The sequence below is a fragment of the Anopheles coustani genome, chromosome 3 (assembly GCF_943734705.1).
Source record: "Anopheles coustani chromosome 3, idAnoCousDA_361_x.2, whole genome shotgun sequence".
Lineage (NCBI taxonomy): Eukaryota > Metazoa > Arthropoda > Insecta > Diptera > Culicidae > Anopheles > Anopheles coustani.
The window spans coordinates 47630928-47648179 of record NC_071288.1 but is presented as its reverse complement, the minus strand read 5'-3'; the positions used below and the strand labels follow the sequence as shown (position 1 = coordinate 47648179).

General features: G+C 44.2%; 1 protein-coding gene across 1 annotated transcript in view; it reads left to right on the top strand.

Annotated features, from left to right (window-relative positions):
- The first annotated feature begins 5708 nt into the window (after positions 1-5708).
- The window catches only part of LOC131272893 (sodium/potassium-transporting ATPase subunit alpha), a 74920-nt gene continuing 63376 nt past the window's right edge, over positions 5709-17252 (top strand). The window contains exon 1 of the mRNA XM_058274765.1: positions 5709-6175. Coding sequence (XP_058130748.1) covers positions 6152-6175 — 24 coding nt within the window. The 5' untranslated portion in view covers positions 5709-6151. The remainder of the gene's footprint in view (positions 6176-17252) is intronic.

Here is a 17252-nt window from a genome sequence, read left to right as displayed (position 1 = left end):
TTTTTCGATGGAGAGATCTTATTTGGGTGATCGAACGCGCGCACCCTGCATTGCGCTCGCTCCCGTACACGAGGAGCGCACCGAGCTCAACATTTTTCCATTGCGGCACATCGCGTTGTGCGTTTGTCTCAGTCACTGCGTGCATCCGTCGCTGCGTGCATCCGTCGCTGCGTGCTCCGTCGCTTCAAGCATGAGCTTGCATTTCTCCATTAGAACGATGGAGACGTGAATATTTTTTACTCCTTCGCTGCGTTCATCACATGCGTAGAGCGATTTTGCCAGATCGACGTAAACAAAGCAACACGGTAAGTTCGCTAAAGTTTTTCGGCGATAATTACATATAATTTTTACATTTCATCTATTGCAGGGTAGTATATCTAGTGTTCAATGAACTATCAACTATTCATCCTACGATCCTAGCTAGTTGGAGACATCTTTTTACGCAGAATGATAAGTTCCGGAGCAACGCACCTGACCGATAGAAGCTGAGCAAAAAACTTTCTCAACTAGCAGGTAAGCGCTGCCGTGAAGTGTGTATGTTTCATACGAAATAGTTTATTGTATAGTGTGTATGCTGTTCTTGATGGATCATCGATGTTAACTTAGTTTTCGGTGTAATTGGATTCACAAGAAATCGAGAAATAAAAAGGTGAAAACGCAACAACAAATTTCGTCCAGTGTATTCATTCGCGCAAGGGCTGTGACCCCCGCGATGCGAAGTTGCATCGCACGAAGGCTTAAGATAGGCTTAAGATTTGCTTAAAGGAAGTTAGAATCTTAAGCCTATTTTGAGTGACCGTGCGAGTGAATATGAGTTACCTTGATGAACTTCCCCATCCCCGATCTTGAAATGTCATCAATCCCTTCGGAAACGAACACAACACCAGTCGTAAATTCACAACAGAATTATTTATTTCTCACACCAACTTACATTCTATAAGCTTTACAATTCTTTTCACTTTATTTATCTGAAAACAGAAAAATATACGAGATTTATTATTCTGTTTGACGATTTTTCACGTTCACGTACTTACCCGATGCGGTACGGCTAGAACTTGGTTGTAGGTTTTTGTAGTGCTTTACACGGCTGATATGGCCTTTACTTACCGTTTTAACATTCTTCCCACTAAATACACATGTTACAATCACCTCTAATCTAGATTTTCTTCATTTAAATTGGTTTTAATTTGCTTAATTTTGCAAAGGCTGCCTGCACTTCCACTTACAACGAATGAAAACAACAAACTGCAGAGCCGGCTCAGATGTCAAATTATATGGCGAGGACTCTATGTTGTTGCACGATAAGCAAATTTGTGGACATGCGGGGTAGCATACATAGTGGAAACATGGAGAAACGGGTGGAATCTGAGTGAACTGAGTGATTTTGTTCAGCCGGGACGTCACAGCCGCGCGTAGAAGCGAAAGAAAAAATCTCTCGGAAGTAACTCTCGGGTCTGGGGCTCTCGCGCGCTCACCTCTCAAAAATTGCACGGATGCAGCTGCTATTGTCACAACTATCCGTTGAACGGAGAACCCTCGGTTTTTGAACGGATATCAACTCATCGCGAGGTTAAAGCACGCAAAAGGTTATTTGGGTCCGCTATGCTTCGCTGCTTGTGATCCGCAAATGGAAGAATGAGCAAGAGTTATGGTTTACTTTTCCTCTTCCGGATGACTCACCGTTGCCTGTGTTGTATTGCTTTGTTTGGAGAGCTTTTTTGTGCCTCCTCGCATTGATTGCTTAAAGACACAATGGCGCCGACTCGGAAGTCTAGTATTGGTAGATAATGAGTTAATCGTTCTCTTTCTCCGAGGCGCGTAGTATAACCATTTTGTTCAACAATGCAATCACTCACTCAACATTTATTCTTATGACTTCTTAAGAATGTTACAAAGGAATGGCACAGCGCTTTTGAAAGATCACTTTGAAATCAGTTTACTATTTGTGCTACGGTTATTTTGCTTTATATTTCCTCAACATTGATCACAATTAACATTTAAACTTCTGCACACGGTGCGTGATCAGGGTAAAAACCGTTAACTATACTAGTCGTAGCTCTTATTAGCATGCAACACTCGTCCGGGGTATGCCAACGAACTTGACACTTCCCCATCGCTTCACTTCCGACAAAGCGGCCCACAATTGGGTATGCTGCAGAATCTCCAACCCAACCACACCCCAATAGAGACAAATTCTTTGCCGCAGAAGTTCGCGAGTAGGTTTCATTTTTTCGTTGCTTTGTGCTACAGACTTACCTTGCTTCGAGGCCTAGACTCTGCTGACACCCAGCGCTCGCCGACGTTGCTCGATGGCTACTGATGCCTACCGATCGGGCTCGAAAGCTCTAGACTCCCCGGTAGCCATTTCGGCCACCCGGGGCCCCGACAACCTTGCGTGCTCTAATGTTTACACCAATTACCTCACCCACCCCGCCCAAAACGACTACCAAGACTACTGGTTTGGCTAGTGGCAGGGCCAACCGGACCGGAGTTCCTTGTTTGTTGTGGCGCGTCAGCACGGGGACCACACTCTCGCCGTTCGGTGACGGTGGCGTCGACGGTGATCACTCTTTTCGAGCGGTTGCACCTCCGATGCGGCATAATCCACGACCATCTCGCAATGCTCAAGGCGAGCCAGGTCCGGCCGAGGGTGCTGGGGAACTGAGCGCTGTGGGGTATGCGATGACGGCAACACGCGGTCACGCCAACAGATAACCACCCAGCAAACAGAGAGGGTGAGAGGGTGTTGGGCGCATCTTCACATTTTCGACGTTGCCCACATACGGAAGTGTAGAGCACCAGTCAATGCAACGGCGTTCCGAAAGGAAAACCACTTTCCGCTCCAAACGGGTTGGAATGGCCATGACCACTGCTGGGGTTTGATGGTAACCGATTGCCAAATGAAAGTAATACTACGGGTCAGTATTTATGGTCGGTCGGCAGCAAACCAATAAATCGTTGGAAGCTGGCACGTGTTTCCGGCCACCATTACCTTCTGTTAACTAGTTAACGTGGGTGCTTTAAGGGGTAAATGAAATACTTAACTGAGCATATTTTACAGCTCCGTTTATAGCGTGTAGCATTCAACATTTAAAGTTTGTGTTATCTTGCTAGTTGCAAAATGTTAAGCAAATGTTAAGCACTGTAAGCAACTTAAAAGTATCAATGTTAACAGTTTTATTTTAACCATCACACGCCTGTTTCTAATTATTGTATTTCTTTTTAACACATTGTATTAGTCATACATATTGAACACATTGAACATAATTATTTCGTCGAATTACAGCACTTTAGTTCGTTACGCAACTAAAAAAGGTTTCAAGAATGTAATTAAATGTAAAAAACTGCAATGAACTCGTAGATTGTAACATGCGTGCAATTTGTGTTCAATAATTTAATTCTAAAGAGATACCAATCAAACCGATAGGAAACCGGTCATTTAAACTAATCGTTTCCTGTACCGACCACCAGGTGTCGCCATCATGGCACATGACTAGAGTTGGGTGATTCTGAATAAGATTCATTAATATGAATGATTCTTTATTTTATGAATTTGAGAAAGTACGGAAAAATTACACTTACACAAAGCACAAACGTATTAAATCCTGAATAATAAAACTACTTTAAAAATTGCCATTTATGCTGCTATTTCAACTGGTAAATAACCCAAGGAGAATCCCTGCTGCACTTGCCTACCAAAGGTATCCATGCCTACCGAAAAGAACCTTGCCAAGTGTATTTTTGGTAGGCATGGACACCTCATAACCTACCAATAATTTGTTTTGGGAGGCACCGCAGTGGAAAGAGGTACTGGCTGTCAAACCTTTGTTTGTTTACTGTTTACTGTTTACTGTTTACTGTGCAAGTCTGGCCAACTAGCAAGCATTCGACCGTGTACCAGCGTATTCGTTGTTTAATTATTTGTTTGAGTTTTGTTATAGCCGTTATTGTGTGTGAAATGGACCGTCTTGCAAGAATGAAACGCAGTGGCACGTTTTACCGGCAATTAAATAGTATTCAGGTATAGAAACTGCAACGCAGTGTAAATAGTTGGTCGGTGGCCAACGGACTTCGCGGCGATCATCGGTTGTTACCGGTTGTAACATAGTATCGGTGGAACCGGGGCCGTGTTAACTCGCATCAGACAGTATCGGAACCGGGGCCGTGTTAACTCGCATCAGACAGTAAGTACGTGTGTAAGAACCCACAGCAGAGAGTTCTTACTGATGATGATTTGTTCGTGCTTTTCACACATTTCAGGGTCTCGACAAGGAGGAAGAAGCGGCTTGAAATAATCATCAATGCGTTCTACGTGTTTTCACTGGCCATGACGGAGTGGTGCTGCACATCGTACATCGAAGGAGCCTGCTACGATCCGTGGTCGCTGTTTGCCAGCACGAACCAGAGGAGGCGTCGGACGATTTCTGAACATTTCCCCTGATTGCCTACCGAACCGGACGATATATATATAATATTATAGATGTATCAAAATAATAAAACAATCAAAAATATTTTCCTGTATGAAAATAATTATTATGGGAAAGAAAAGATATCCTGAACCCAGCTCATATAATCTACTACGAATGGGTATACGTTTTTTACGCGTATAGCCAGAAATAGGTGTTATAAACACGTTGCACAGTCACGTTGTCAAAACAGTTCTCTTTTGCGGTGTCCCGCAAGTATCAAGAGAATTGTTTTACCCTTCTTTTCAGAAGTGTTTTACATCCAAAATTGCATAGGAAATCTGCTGCAAAAGAAGGTGTAAAACACTTCTGAAAAGAAGAGCGATCAGGTCTCAAGAGAATTCTTTTACATCAAAATGACGCCAAAATTTCTCGTTGGGAAGGCACAAAAAACTTTGTGCATTCATTGTACTGATTATGTACCGAGAACTTGTTATAGCAAAGTAGAGTTTTTTTCAATTTATTTGTCTTTTCCACTAATAGATTATCAAATCTCGAACACAAGTATGTCACTAATTTAGCCCCATCTGTTTTTTTTTCATGTCCACCTGTATACCAGAGTTGGCAACACTAAAGAGTGTTGCTTTTGTTTTATGAAAATTTAAAATAATTCTGAAACTGCTATTCACTTTAATCATTGATAAATAAAAGCGATTGAATGTTTAATTTGCAATTTTCAAATCTGCTTTTTGGACGAAAATTGTATTTTCATCTAGAACGTGACAATCAGCAGTGAATGTTTGAATGCATACATTGCATATAACAAGATTTTTTGCACATGTTTTGGTCACTTTTATCATCGAAAAAAAATCGATAATTAGTATTCTTACCGTTTGGGCCAAATCTTTCCCACCTTCCCTATTTAACTTGACGCTGTCAAACGCATAGTGATGGAATTTGAAGTTCCTGGTACGGTTACTACAAAAAGGTTGGGTCAGAACAGGTGTCTTAATTTTCACAAGTTCAAAAATGTACTGATTTTGAAAGGTACCACTGTTGTAGTCAGTTATTAGTTACTGCGAATTGATTTATCAATAAGAATTGTTGTTTGACCCAACGTTATACAATTGAATTGAAAACATTTTCTGCGAATGATTGTTTCGTATCGTGTATTGCAAGATGGCGCTGTGTTTATCTGTCAAATTGGTCTAACTGACCCAACCTGGAAAGCCACCTTGGTTCCGGGAATTGAAGTTCCGACCTCTCAACACTAACACCAAACCTCGTAGGTCTTTCGTGTGTAACAGCCGCGTTTTTCCCCGAGGTGTTGTGCGGCGCGGTAAAATAGGCGTGTGTGAGGTGGAAAATCGACGTTCCACTTCTGTTGCGTGTTTCGTCCGTCCGTCCGTCCATCGAAAGCGAAAGCAATTTCCTGGCGAAAAGTAGGCGATAATCAATTAGCAAGTTTGCAAGCGACTGCGGGAGCCATCCGATCGGTGCGTGGTGGTGCGTTGGTTCCCCGTTCTGCGGGACACATCGGATCGGAAGGAGGCCATCGATCGTCAGGTCAACGTTGGGCGCTGCCGTTTGTCTTCCCGTTTGTCGTTGCTCAGCATCCAGCAAGCTCCGCGACTAAGCTAGAGGACAGGTGAGGATTCCGTCGGGCACCGCAAATAACCGTAGAGAGCCCTTTTTCTGAAGCGATAAACAAGTGGTGAAACCCCCCACCCCATCTTCGCGGTACCATGGCGAGATCGATCGATGAAGAGGTAAGTGCTTTGCTTTTAGATCGCTAGTACATGTCGCCTGCCAATGCCATTTTACAATCGGAGAGCTAACCGACGAACACCGAACGAGGAAAGGTTAATATTTTCGAGTCAAATGGCCTAGGACGAGGAGGATCCCCGAAAGCACCCTAGATTGCTTCGATATCGTTGATGTAAGAAACATCTTGTTGACCTTCCGCTCTGTGCCATCGTCCATGAAAACCGATAGAGACATAAAAACGGGCAAAAAAGAGAGACGAGAATCGACATCTCGATGATACGTGCACGACGGTGTGGATATTGACAAGTGGATGGTCTGCTCTGCGCAGTATCGCGTTTGTCGCGGAGCATCATCGAGGCAGTAGAAGCAAAAACATCAACCTTCGAAAGGATTTTTGGAGCTATTTGTGCCCGAAGGGCTTTGGATGTAGTCTAATGGGTTGTATGAATACTGTCCAAGTGCTGTGAGCACAAGTTAGAAAGCAACGAAATACATAGGCAATTGGAATGCAAGCCCCGATCGAATGACACGATCGATGGTACAAAACTGACAGCAGCCCGCGGGACTACGCCCCGCACAGTGGGCTCGTGCGGTGGAGCATGGTGGTCATTTTTTATTTATCTTATTTATTCGACGGAAACTTGATGTCTGCTGCAACTCTTAAAACCCATGTATCCAATAAGCTTCAAACGCTATTTTGAGATTTTTTAAAAGGGAATACACGTACAAATGTACATTTTGAGGTAAATACTCGTTATCTTGACATAAACATGAGCGTTATTTTGATAATGTTGCTTATTGAACTCAGCATACTTAAATGTGATACAATTTTTTGAACGTCCAGTGTTGAATATGTTGATTGAAATCCCACTTCCTCGCCCACTGTCCAATGGGTGCTTACGCGGTGAAAGAATACATAATTTTCGAACGCTGAACGCTAATGGTACGTGCTCATCCACAAGAGACAAATAGTAGGTTAGGCAGCGTCCCATGGGGCGGCGACCGGGGTCGGGTACTTAGTGGAAACTTTGTGTCCGGCGGACGAACATTAATGAGCAAACGCCACCGCCCTACCGGCTGCCAGGCTGGCGACACGTTGTTGACCTTCCAATTAGCATTTAGAGCAGGGTAATCATCATTTCTTCACCCCGAGCTAATGCGCACCGTACCGAACAACTGATCGTAGTACGTCTTCGAAGGCTTTTGGAAGGATTATTTCTGCATCGGTCGGACTCTAGCAGACCGAACCGGAAACATCAAGGTAAACGAAGCCCAAACTGCTTCGTTTCCCCGTTTCGTAGGGGTCGCTTGCTGCAAGCGCGTTGGTCGGTTTGTTTTGGTTTTCCACTTCCAACGGCTGTTGCTATGATGACGGTCTACAAGTGTGCTGGCGGTTCCATCACCTATTCGTTATCTTACTGCATTTCGTTGGGGTAGTCCCGGTGGCGGCGGTAGCGCTTTTGCAGCCCCAAACGGAATGGTGTCACTCACCATGCGGAACTTACCTGACTTTTCTTATCAGATAATAATGCTTGTTCGCGTATCGTTCGTTCGTTTGTTTGCATTTTTTAAATTTCTTTCCGATCCTTTTTATTTTCGAGGTTCTTTTATTTTTCCCACAGTGATATGAAGCTTCAAATTTTTTAACCAATGTTTTAAATAATGAAAGTTTCTGGAAAGTTACCTGACGATGATTCTAATTTTTCTATTTCATTATCGATACTATCGGCTGCATTTATATGTATGGTAAATATTGTTTACCTTTTAAGCTACCAATGCACCGGGAAAGGAATGCACCGACATGACCCGTATTATTGCACAACAACATTTCAGACGGTATGAATCACCCGTCCGTTGACGTGCACATTGCAGATGGCGAATATTCCAGAACAAACCGGTTCGTGTCTACGCTAGTAGGCGCATCTGGACAAACGGTGCGTGTCAACGATAAGCGTGAAAGCAGCAAACGATGTGCCGGTCGATTTTCTTCACACATTGCTGCAAAAGCGTGCTTGAAACGGATTGCTTTTGCCTTCATGGCTGGTGAAAAAGTGACTGTAAAACAATCTTGCAACGTCTTAATCGTACAGATTGTATGAATGATCGTGTGATGATCAGTTTCCCGAAGCAGATGAAGACAAAGTGGGGATGTTGGTTTTAAATAGTAAATGCTTGTGCTACATATCATTCACATCAAATGATGCATTTCCATTTAAGGTTCATCTACGCTTCTACTCGTTCAACTGCATCTTCAATAATTGTCAAAATTAACCTATTTAACACCTGTCAATATTGAGACGCAACAAAGGAATATTTTCGCTGCTGACGAATGATCGTTGCCTTTTGCGTTCCGGTGCAGCTTTTATTTGTTGTTCTTGTTTACCTTTGGTTGCCGGTTGGATGGGTTCTTTATTTTTCGATATTTCCCATTTTTTACATTCACTTCTCCAAAATATGGAGCCAACCGGGCTTGACATTGACCATGGGTAATTGTAAAAAAAAAACGCGCATGATGGTGACATTGAGAGGCAAGAGAAATCGTAAAATCATACAAGTTTTCCTTCTTCTTATTTTCCCGGCGCACAAGAGCTTCGGATTCACCGTCGTAAAAAAAAGCACGCGCGGCACTCGATACTTTATTTCGCCTTGCTGACCTCTGCGCACACCATGCTGCTATGCCTTCGATATGGCCACGGGAGCACGTGATCAGTTTGCAACCGGGCTAATCGTCGTAGTTCGCCGTTGACGCGCTGGGCAGCGTTTTATCTGACTGTCGTTTGGACCGACCGGCGAGAACCGAATCAAACATCATAAATATTTATCTCGGCGCATCGGCAAACGGGGAAATCCCTCGAATCGATTTCTCGCTCGACAACAACGGGAAAGAAATCCCAGTTTTTAACGATCGACAACAAGACAACAGCAACAACAAAAAAAGTAATAAAACGTGATGTTGCAGAGGTTGGTGATTTTTTGCTTCGCTTGTTTCTTTAGCTTCGTCTTGATTCCATGTTCATCCCTCGCCCGCAGAGCAGGGTGTTCCAATACAAACCCTTACGGTTCGGGTCCTTCAGGGATTAATCGTTCATTGTCAAACGAGCGGAGAGGAACTTTTCACCGCCCCTTCCCTCCATGCGAAACAACCAGTCAACAACACACTTTCTACCGGTGGTGACGAGAGACGAAGAGAAGCTTTGACACGCAAATCGCGTTCGCAGTTTTAAATACTGTGCTGGATGTGCGAACGGTGCAAAAATGGAATATTGAGTCGAATGGCGAAGGACAGGCAAAATCATCCTTCACCGGTGTGGCCGACACGGGTGGTAAAGGTAAAGGGAAGGCAAGTAAACGATCCGAAAAACCAGTTCCAGCCAGCTAGTAAAACCGCGAGCAAGATATAGGTGCCGCACTTTGCTGGCGGTTCAGGCTGGCCCGGGCTGGCTAAACCCGGTGGTTACCTGTTGAGTGTGGGGAGTTTTTTTTGTTGTTGTTGTTGTTTTCGATCCTCTCGATCCGTGCCGGTAGAACCGGTATTTCATTCCCTCCCGCTCGCGACGGCTCTGGTCGGGGAGGGATAGGGGTTGGGTTGTTAGTTGTTCCGTCCGAAGGGGCGGTTGGAGCTGTCATATTTAAGTTGGTTTATTTTTGTTGTTCAAAAAAATTACCATCTACTGGAATGGAACTAACTGTGGACGTTTTTTTTATGTGTGTCGGAGGGGTTTGGGGATTTTTTCCACATCTATTCAGGAAGGTGTGCTGTATTGACATTGTGTTTGTTGTAATTCATCCACTTGAAGGGCGTATGCCCGACCAAAAACTCTCCATTGAACAACTGCTAAAAGTCTATTTTTCCACTGTTACTAACCGTTCACAATTTTCTAGGTCCTTGTCCCTTTGGCCAACGGTAACGAATGCTTTAAAGCAGCTAAAAATGGTGGACCGAATTCGCCACCAGGTTCGACCCATAGTCAATCAATCGGGAAAGTAACGCACTTCGACGTCAAGCTCAGCGCCGGTTGCCAAAAAATCGGCACTCGATCGTCGATCTGTTTTACTGCACTGATCACACCCGATTTCGATCGACCCACGGCTCACGCTGAGAATCGCTGATGGTACTGCAGTAGACTAACGTAAATCACGCAAAGCCATGTTTCTTGGTTGCTTTTGCCTTCGGAACACGCGCGGACACTTGCTGCTGCAGCCTTGCCTACTTGAAAACCCACCCCCGAAAATCACACACATGATACTCCGATCGACGCGGTGGCTCACTTCGTCTGGCCCGTCGCGACGCACGCTGACGCCTATTGCACCGCTCCGAGCGGTTTCTGGTAAACATGATATTTTTTCGGATGCGACAGAACCCACGACCCTCCCCCCCCCCCCCACGGAGCAGGAGAAGGAGGCGGGGATGTGTGAGTATGGACGTTTGTCGAATGACGGTCGACAGTGCGCGCGCGCGCGCACGTTGTGTCGTGCAGGTTGCGTTCTTCTTGCGCCGCTGCGAGCACCACGCGTGTTTCATAGATTTTATTTAGGTCAGTTTGACTAATTGTGTGTGGTTGTGTTCGTGGGAAAAGGGTACGTTTGTGAGGCGGGAAGCGACGCCGGCAAGCAGCCGCGTTGAGGGGGAAGGTGCTCAAGGTCCAACGTTTGCCACTGGCATTATCAAACCCTCACTTATCGCTCTCCCCACCCAGCACGCCAGCAGAACCAATGAACCGCTTATTGCTTCACGGCTCGAATTGATCGCGTTTCAAATGAGATGTTGTGTTGCGGGGGCACAGTGCAGGCCCCGACCAACAGATGGCGTTAGTAGCAACCATGCTGGCAGAAAGGATGCATTTTGTTTTATAGACGATGCAGGGATAATATCTAGCTTCCGGGACAAAATGTATCCCTTAGTTTGTTTAATTTTTTTTTTAAAGAAAATATTCAAATTTTTGTTACGCTATTGACTATTTAAATATCTATATGTTCGGTCCCACCTGGCCACAAGATAGTAACAAAAATGTTATTTCTATGAGGATTTTAAAATTGTTTTTTTTTTTCAAATAAAAACGAATAAAAACGAAACGAAATGCAAACGCCAAAACCATAACCAGAGAAATAAAGCATCAAGTAACGAAATTCAAACTGTGAACCATCACTTTGATGTTTGAAATTTGTTTAAAGTTCTTCAAAGGGGAAACCTGGCACGCGTCCGTTTTAAATTTATTCCCTCGTGTCTGGACGAAGTTCTCCTAATGACCCCGGTTTGCAGAGGTTAAAAACTTATACTGAAAGGCTTGAAAGGCTTCTGTGCTATGAGTTCTTAGTTTTACCGCAACGAGTTTGTCTGTGTTTTTTTTAAATAAGTTTTATATTATATTTACCTCTACCTATATGATAGCTTTTATGGGTTTCTTGTTGAAATTTGTGTACAGTTTCCCTTAAATTTCTTTCTCAAGCACGAAACATCATTTTGCTGTCGCAATTATGCATATTAGTTAACATAACATTCACCATGGCGGTGGGTGGTATTGTCACATGTTAAGAGGTGTTTTGTGTTTGTTGCTCTCCACTCGAAGTGCATCGTGTGTAGAAAATATCTCACACGTACACGACCCACTTAGCGAATGATCTTACTGCTCTTGTTTGCAAATTGACGCAAGAACTCCAGAACATGTAAGCTTCTCTAGTAAGTGGTTTGTTTACTTTTTTTCTTCTTTGCTAGTCGACAGCCGATAGTGCTTTTTTTGCAAATATTAAGTCAATTCTGTATTAGCAAAGTTTGTTTGACGACGCGATCTGGCCATTATTGGGGCAAATATTGGCGGTTGCTAATGGGTCGTTTTCCTGTCGTTTTGCTCTGGTACAGGTTGGTTGATTGGTGTTAGATAGATTGGTTTGTTTATATTATGTTTGTTGCTAAAAGTTGCAATCACACGACAGGATGCACGTTCTGTGTGGCGTCCGGACATACGATAACAAATGAGTGCCGGATGTTCGTTTTAAGTTTCATACACATTGCCATCAAAACATAAAGTGGTTTGCGTTGAAGAGTTGTTTACATAATCTTTATGGAGTCCGACTAATGTGTGGATGAATATAGATTTCTTTGAACGAATTAGTTCCAATTTTTTCAGAGTTAATCAAAATCATAAAATAAATTATTTTATTGATAAATCAGTAAAAGACAGCGGGACCATTTCTACACTTTTTTTTAAAAAGCATTGTAGCATGCAAAACGTTGAATATTGCTCATTTAGGTTCGGCCGTTTTCGCTGCATGTGTCTGTTACTAAGTCAAAACGACGCTGTACTGGCAAGCGAGCAGCATAATGGAGGGATGAAAAAAAAAATTGAAGCTGATAAATGATGACATCGTCCAATAAAAATTCCTCTTACGAATCGAGAGCCACGGTCGCACACAAGGAAGAGCTGCCCAGCGTTTGAAGAGTCGTCGACTGACAGTCGCTATCAAACCAATTCGTCATGATTGACAATTAATGGAAACCGGGGAGAGCAAAACGATGACGTTTCGTAACGCATCCGTGCCGTTTGGTTCGTCGTGGTAGTTTCTTTCCTATGTTGACGGTCGCTGAAACCTTAGCTACAAAATGTTTTTGTTTTGGAACTCATGTTTAACCCATCTTCGACCTCCGGAAATCTTCAGCTGTGTGATGCATCTCGCTGCAGCTTCATGCCGTCATCACAATTCATTTTTTGTTACATCTTCCGACTGTAAAAACTTGATCGTTACCTCACGTGTTCAATCTTTTTTTCTCCGTTTAGTTGTGTGCCGAATGCTCTGGTGTACATCGATGCGCCATTCGGAAATACTTGCGAGTTGGTGACGGCTTATGACGAACCGACCGGCGGATCCTGTTTATAAATAGGTCGTTCGGTCGTGTCTGCCATTTGAAAGGAAAAGATCGCTTCCCTAGCCAGACATTCTCAAGCGTAACCAAAGCGTGTCCTGTGTTTAGTCCGCACAGTTTTTGTTCGAATTGTATAGAGTCGTTCATTGCATCTCGCCTGAACGGTTGATTCTCGAGTTGATACGTTTGCAACGCCATTTCATAGGACATTTTTGTCATTTTGCGGAAAGGGCTTAATCATGCTAATTCAAACGTCCAGCGTAACGAATTATTCTTGCTAGTGTTGGTGTCTGGTTGGATGGTTTTGTTTTTCTTTTCCTCCTCAGAAATATAATTCATGGACTGACCGATCCACTTTTTTAATGCCGTTTAAACCGCGACACGGTTGGACACTTTTTCGCATCCACTGCCAAAACACGACGTCCCCTTGATGACGTTATTCGGTCGCGTGATGATCGTGATGATCGTGTGGATGGATGCTTGAGATGACGATGGTGGTAATGCCACGCCATACGATGGCAGCAAAGTCGGCACCGGACCGACCCTCCTTTGCCTTGAACGATGCCACCGGTGGCCTTTCCATGGACAAATATCATGTTTCGTTTCAGCTCCGTATCGGGACGGATGGATGTGTTCTATATTATTACACTTTGTTTATTTTTTTTAATTTAGGATACACATACAACTCTTGCCGCTTTCTTCCTCCAAGCTATATAAGCAGCATTGATGCACAAGAATTCTGATTCAGCTCTTCAGTCGTGCCAAAGCTTTATCAACAATTGTTTATTTTTTTTAGTAATGACAACATTGCGAAATATATTGGCGCCTGGGCTAGACGGCAAGAAGAGATAGAAAAAGAAGATGGAACCTTTCCATGCGTTGCTTCCGCATGTACCAACAACGCTCAAGTGATAAGCGCCCAATCAGCCGAACCAGTACCATTCAGCACGCAGCAGAAGAAGCATCATGACGTTGATGTAGGAAACAAACGAAATTCCACGAAAGCAATCGTAGGTCCTGCTCGGTTAGCGTTTATGAGATTTTAAGTGTCATTGCCAAACGTGTACCGAGTACCAACCCGGTCTACGGTTTACGGCATCACTTTGTGTCTTATACGATGCCGCCGTCAGCATTTGGTGGGCGCCTTTGATAAATGAGGGCCTATGCGCCTGTAATATGGCCGGCGAAGAGGGAAAATAAAAATCCCCAGTTGCATGGATCGGTGGAAATGTAGAATCTATAAGTTGCAGGCGACAAGTCTAATGTTTGATTGATGGATGTTTTACCGCTTTGTTAAAGATTAAACAAATCACATTTTTTAAAGGACCTTGCGTCGGAAAGCATGTTCCGTTGTCATTTCTTTATGTTATCGTTCAGATAGGCCACGGCATTTGTTGGGAGGTGATAACGAAGGCCAAACCCTTTTAACCCCCCCCAAAAGTCAAGAGATGCAAGGTAACCTCAGCAGGGAGGGGGCGGGCAAGGGCAGCTTCATGGAGGAAAAAGATAGTATCGATAAGGTAAAGTTTTCAAGCCGTGTGTCATTCGTTTCGTTCGATAAAGGATAAAAGAAGAATAATAATAATACACAGCCCTGCCATCACCGATGTGACATCGAGTCCGATAACCTCCCTCCCCCCCCCCCCCCCCCCCCCCTCCAGAATGGGGGATGTTTTGTCGACAATCTCTGGCTGGGGGGTGGTGAGGGAGTGAAACATTGATAAATAATATCCGGATAGCGACCTCACCGAAATTGTACCGCTGCAAACCGCTTGTTGCCGCTTCCGAGAACATTCGCAGCAGAAAGTAGCATTCCGATAGCTATCAGTCTTATGTAACAAGCGCACAACATCGTCGTTCCGGCTGTGAATTCTCGTTTATTTTTTCCTTCCTTGACGTAATACTGCCGAAGTACCATCGGTTCCCTCTTTAGCAAGAAATCCTAGAGCAGATTTTTGTGTGGCACAAAAAGAAAGTTTTTGCGGAAAAGGAAATGAAACCCCTTAATGATTTTCCACCGTATTGAAAGATGTTCGGTTTGCGAAAGGATCATTTTCCGATTGTTGGCAACAATAACCGTCCTCTTTGTTTGTTCGAGAATCGGTAAAAAGCGAGAAGGAAAAACCAATCAAATAGTTTTGCTACCTCTCACTCCTTCCCTCACCCCTTTCGACCGTTTGCGCCATACCGTGCAGGTGCAGGTGCAGCGGCGCAGCAAGAATCTGCGCCTGCCGATGACTCGCGGTGACGTAAGCATACTTTCCGCATGCACCTCCGTTTTGAGGAGAAGAAAAAGGACGACGGAGTCCTGGGCTAATCGATTGGACGGTGCACACCAGCGCCTGCACCACGACGGACGTGCATTGTCGGAAAACAGAGCGTACCGTCGGTGCCGGTCTGCAGTTTTCGCCTCTCTATTGATCGACCGTCGTAGCGGAAAACACGACAAGCCCCAAAAGGAGGTGGATCGCAATGTGGAGTAGATACTTTGGCATTGGTTAGGAATACGATGCCAGGAATGAAATAAATTTCTTGCCTAAATCGTTACAAAACCAACAAGCTTCCAAACGTTTGCACGAGTTTTTACTGCTTGGTTGCGTAATATTTTTGTTGGAAGTTGAGCAAAAGGATAATTATTTCAACTGTATTTTAACTGTTTTAAATTCTTGAACGAGCCTTTGAATGAATCAAGAAAATAATATACAAGTCGTTTGAGGACGTTTGAGGTATAAAGGACGTTTGAGGCATGCAAGGACGTTTGAGGTACAAAGAAAGCCAGATAAACCATTTTGAATTCTTTTACATTTACAACATTAATATAGTTGGAGCTGGATACAGGAGTTTAAGACAAGAAATATAGATTCGTCACAAGAAACAGTTATATAATTATTTAGGACTTTTTTAGCCATTGCATTCTCTTTTTAAAAATCTTCCAATTATTTTATTTACCTTAAACAGATCAGGTTCCAGGTTTTAATGTTGTGATATTCTAATAGAAAGATGACCTGAAATGCCATTGGAAACGAATGAATTTATTTTTTTTTTCAACTATATTTCTTAATCCTGCTTCGCACCGAAACCATCCTGTTGTTACGGTAATACGATTGTGTGCGGGTCGGTTACATCATGGGCACTCATTTGTTATGCTGGTGGCGTAGCGTTGAGCGAACCGTTAACAATTCCGCTCGGTCGGTGGCCACCGTTTGGAGCACCGAAAGGTACGATCCTTGAAGTGAACAAAAAGTTCAAAAGCAAGACGTTTGCGTCCGCCACGCTCTTCTTTGTGCGCGAGTCGTGCAGCGTTACATCCTTTTTTCCACCTACAAACTTATGAGCACCCGGCAATCCGATGGCTTTTCACTATCGATCTATGTTCGTGTAATTGGAGTCGAGGGGGGGAGGGAGTACATCCCGAATCCCTGCCGGGGGGCAGTTTCGGCGGACGGTTGAATGAGTCCTTTTCTAAGCCTTGTTTGATGATGGTTCCCGACGGCCGGGGCCACCGTTTTCCCACTTAATTGCATTTCGAAATTACAGTTAACCTGTTCCTCGGGCCACCCTTCTTGGGAAAGCCACTTTAACTACTTTTACACACGTGTTCGCGGGAGGAGGAGTCACCTCGTCCCATCCACGTCGTTACAATCTTGTTTGGAAGGGTAGGTAATTGGAAAGGATCGACGGAAATGTGGCGGAGCCATGGAAGGTCTGCTGTCCGGTAGCAGACAACTCGGCACCGGCATGGCAGGAAACCAGCTGCCGTTTGGCTCGAGTCCCGCAGGGAAAATTGTAGGCTAGAGTGCCAGAGGAGCGATGGAACAGAAATGGCTTCGCTGGCCACCCAATGGGCATGCCTTGTCGTGTAGTTTGTTCGATGACTGTCGTTGAATAAAGTAACTTGGTTTTGGTCCGTTTTGTATCCGATTTCCAAACGCTTACCATGCTGATAGTTTTCTTCTACGAACGTCAGTGGAATGTTAATTTCGTACTTGTTTTTAGTAGTGTACGTTCCGAAAGGTTTCCAATGCCGGTCTTCCTTGACCTTCGCCGGGTCGATTCAACACCGGGAGCTCGGGTACTACGCTACAGTCGCCAACAGCCGTCTACTCGTGTGCTCGGCACGAGTTTCGCCGCCCATTTTATCGCGCGATTAACGAAACGGAGCTTCTATTTTCGTTGTAACGTCATCGGTCTGATGTCTCTTTTTTTCCCCTGGCCTGCTG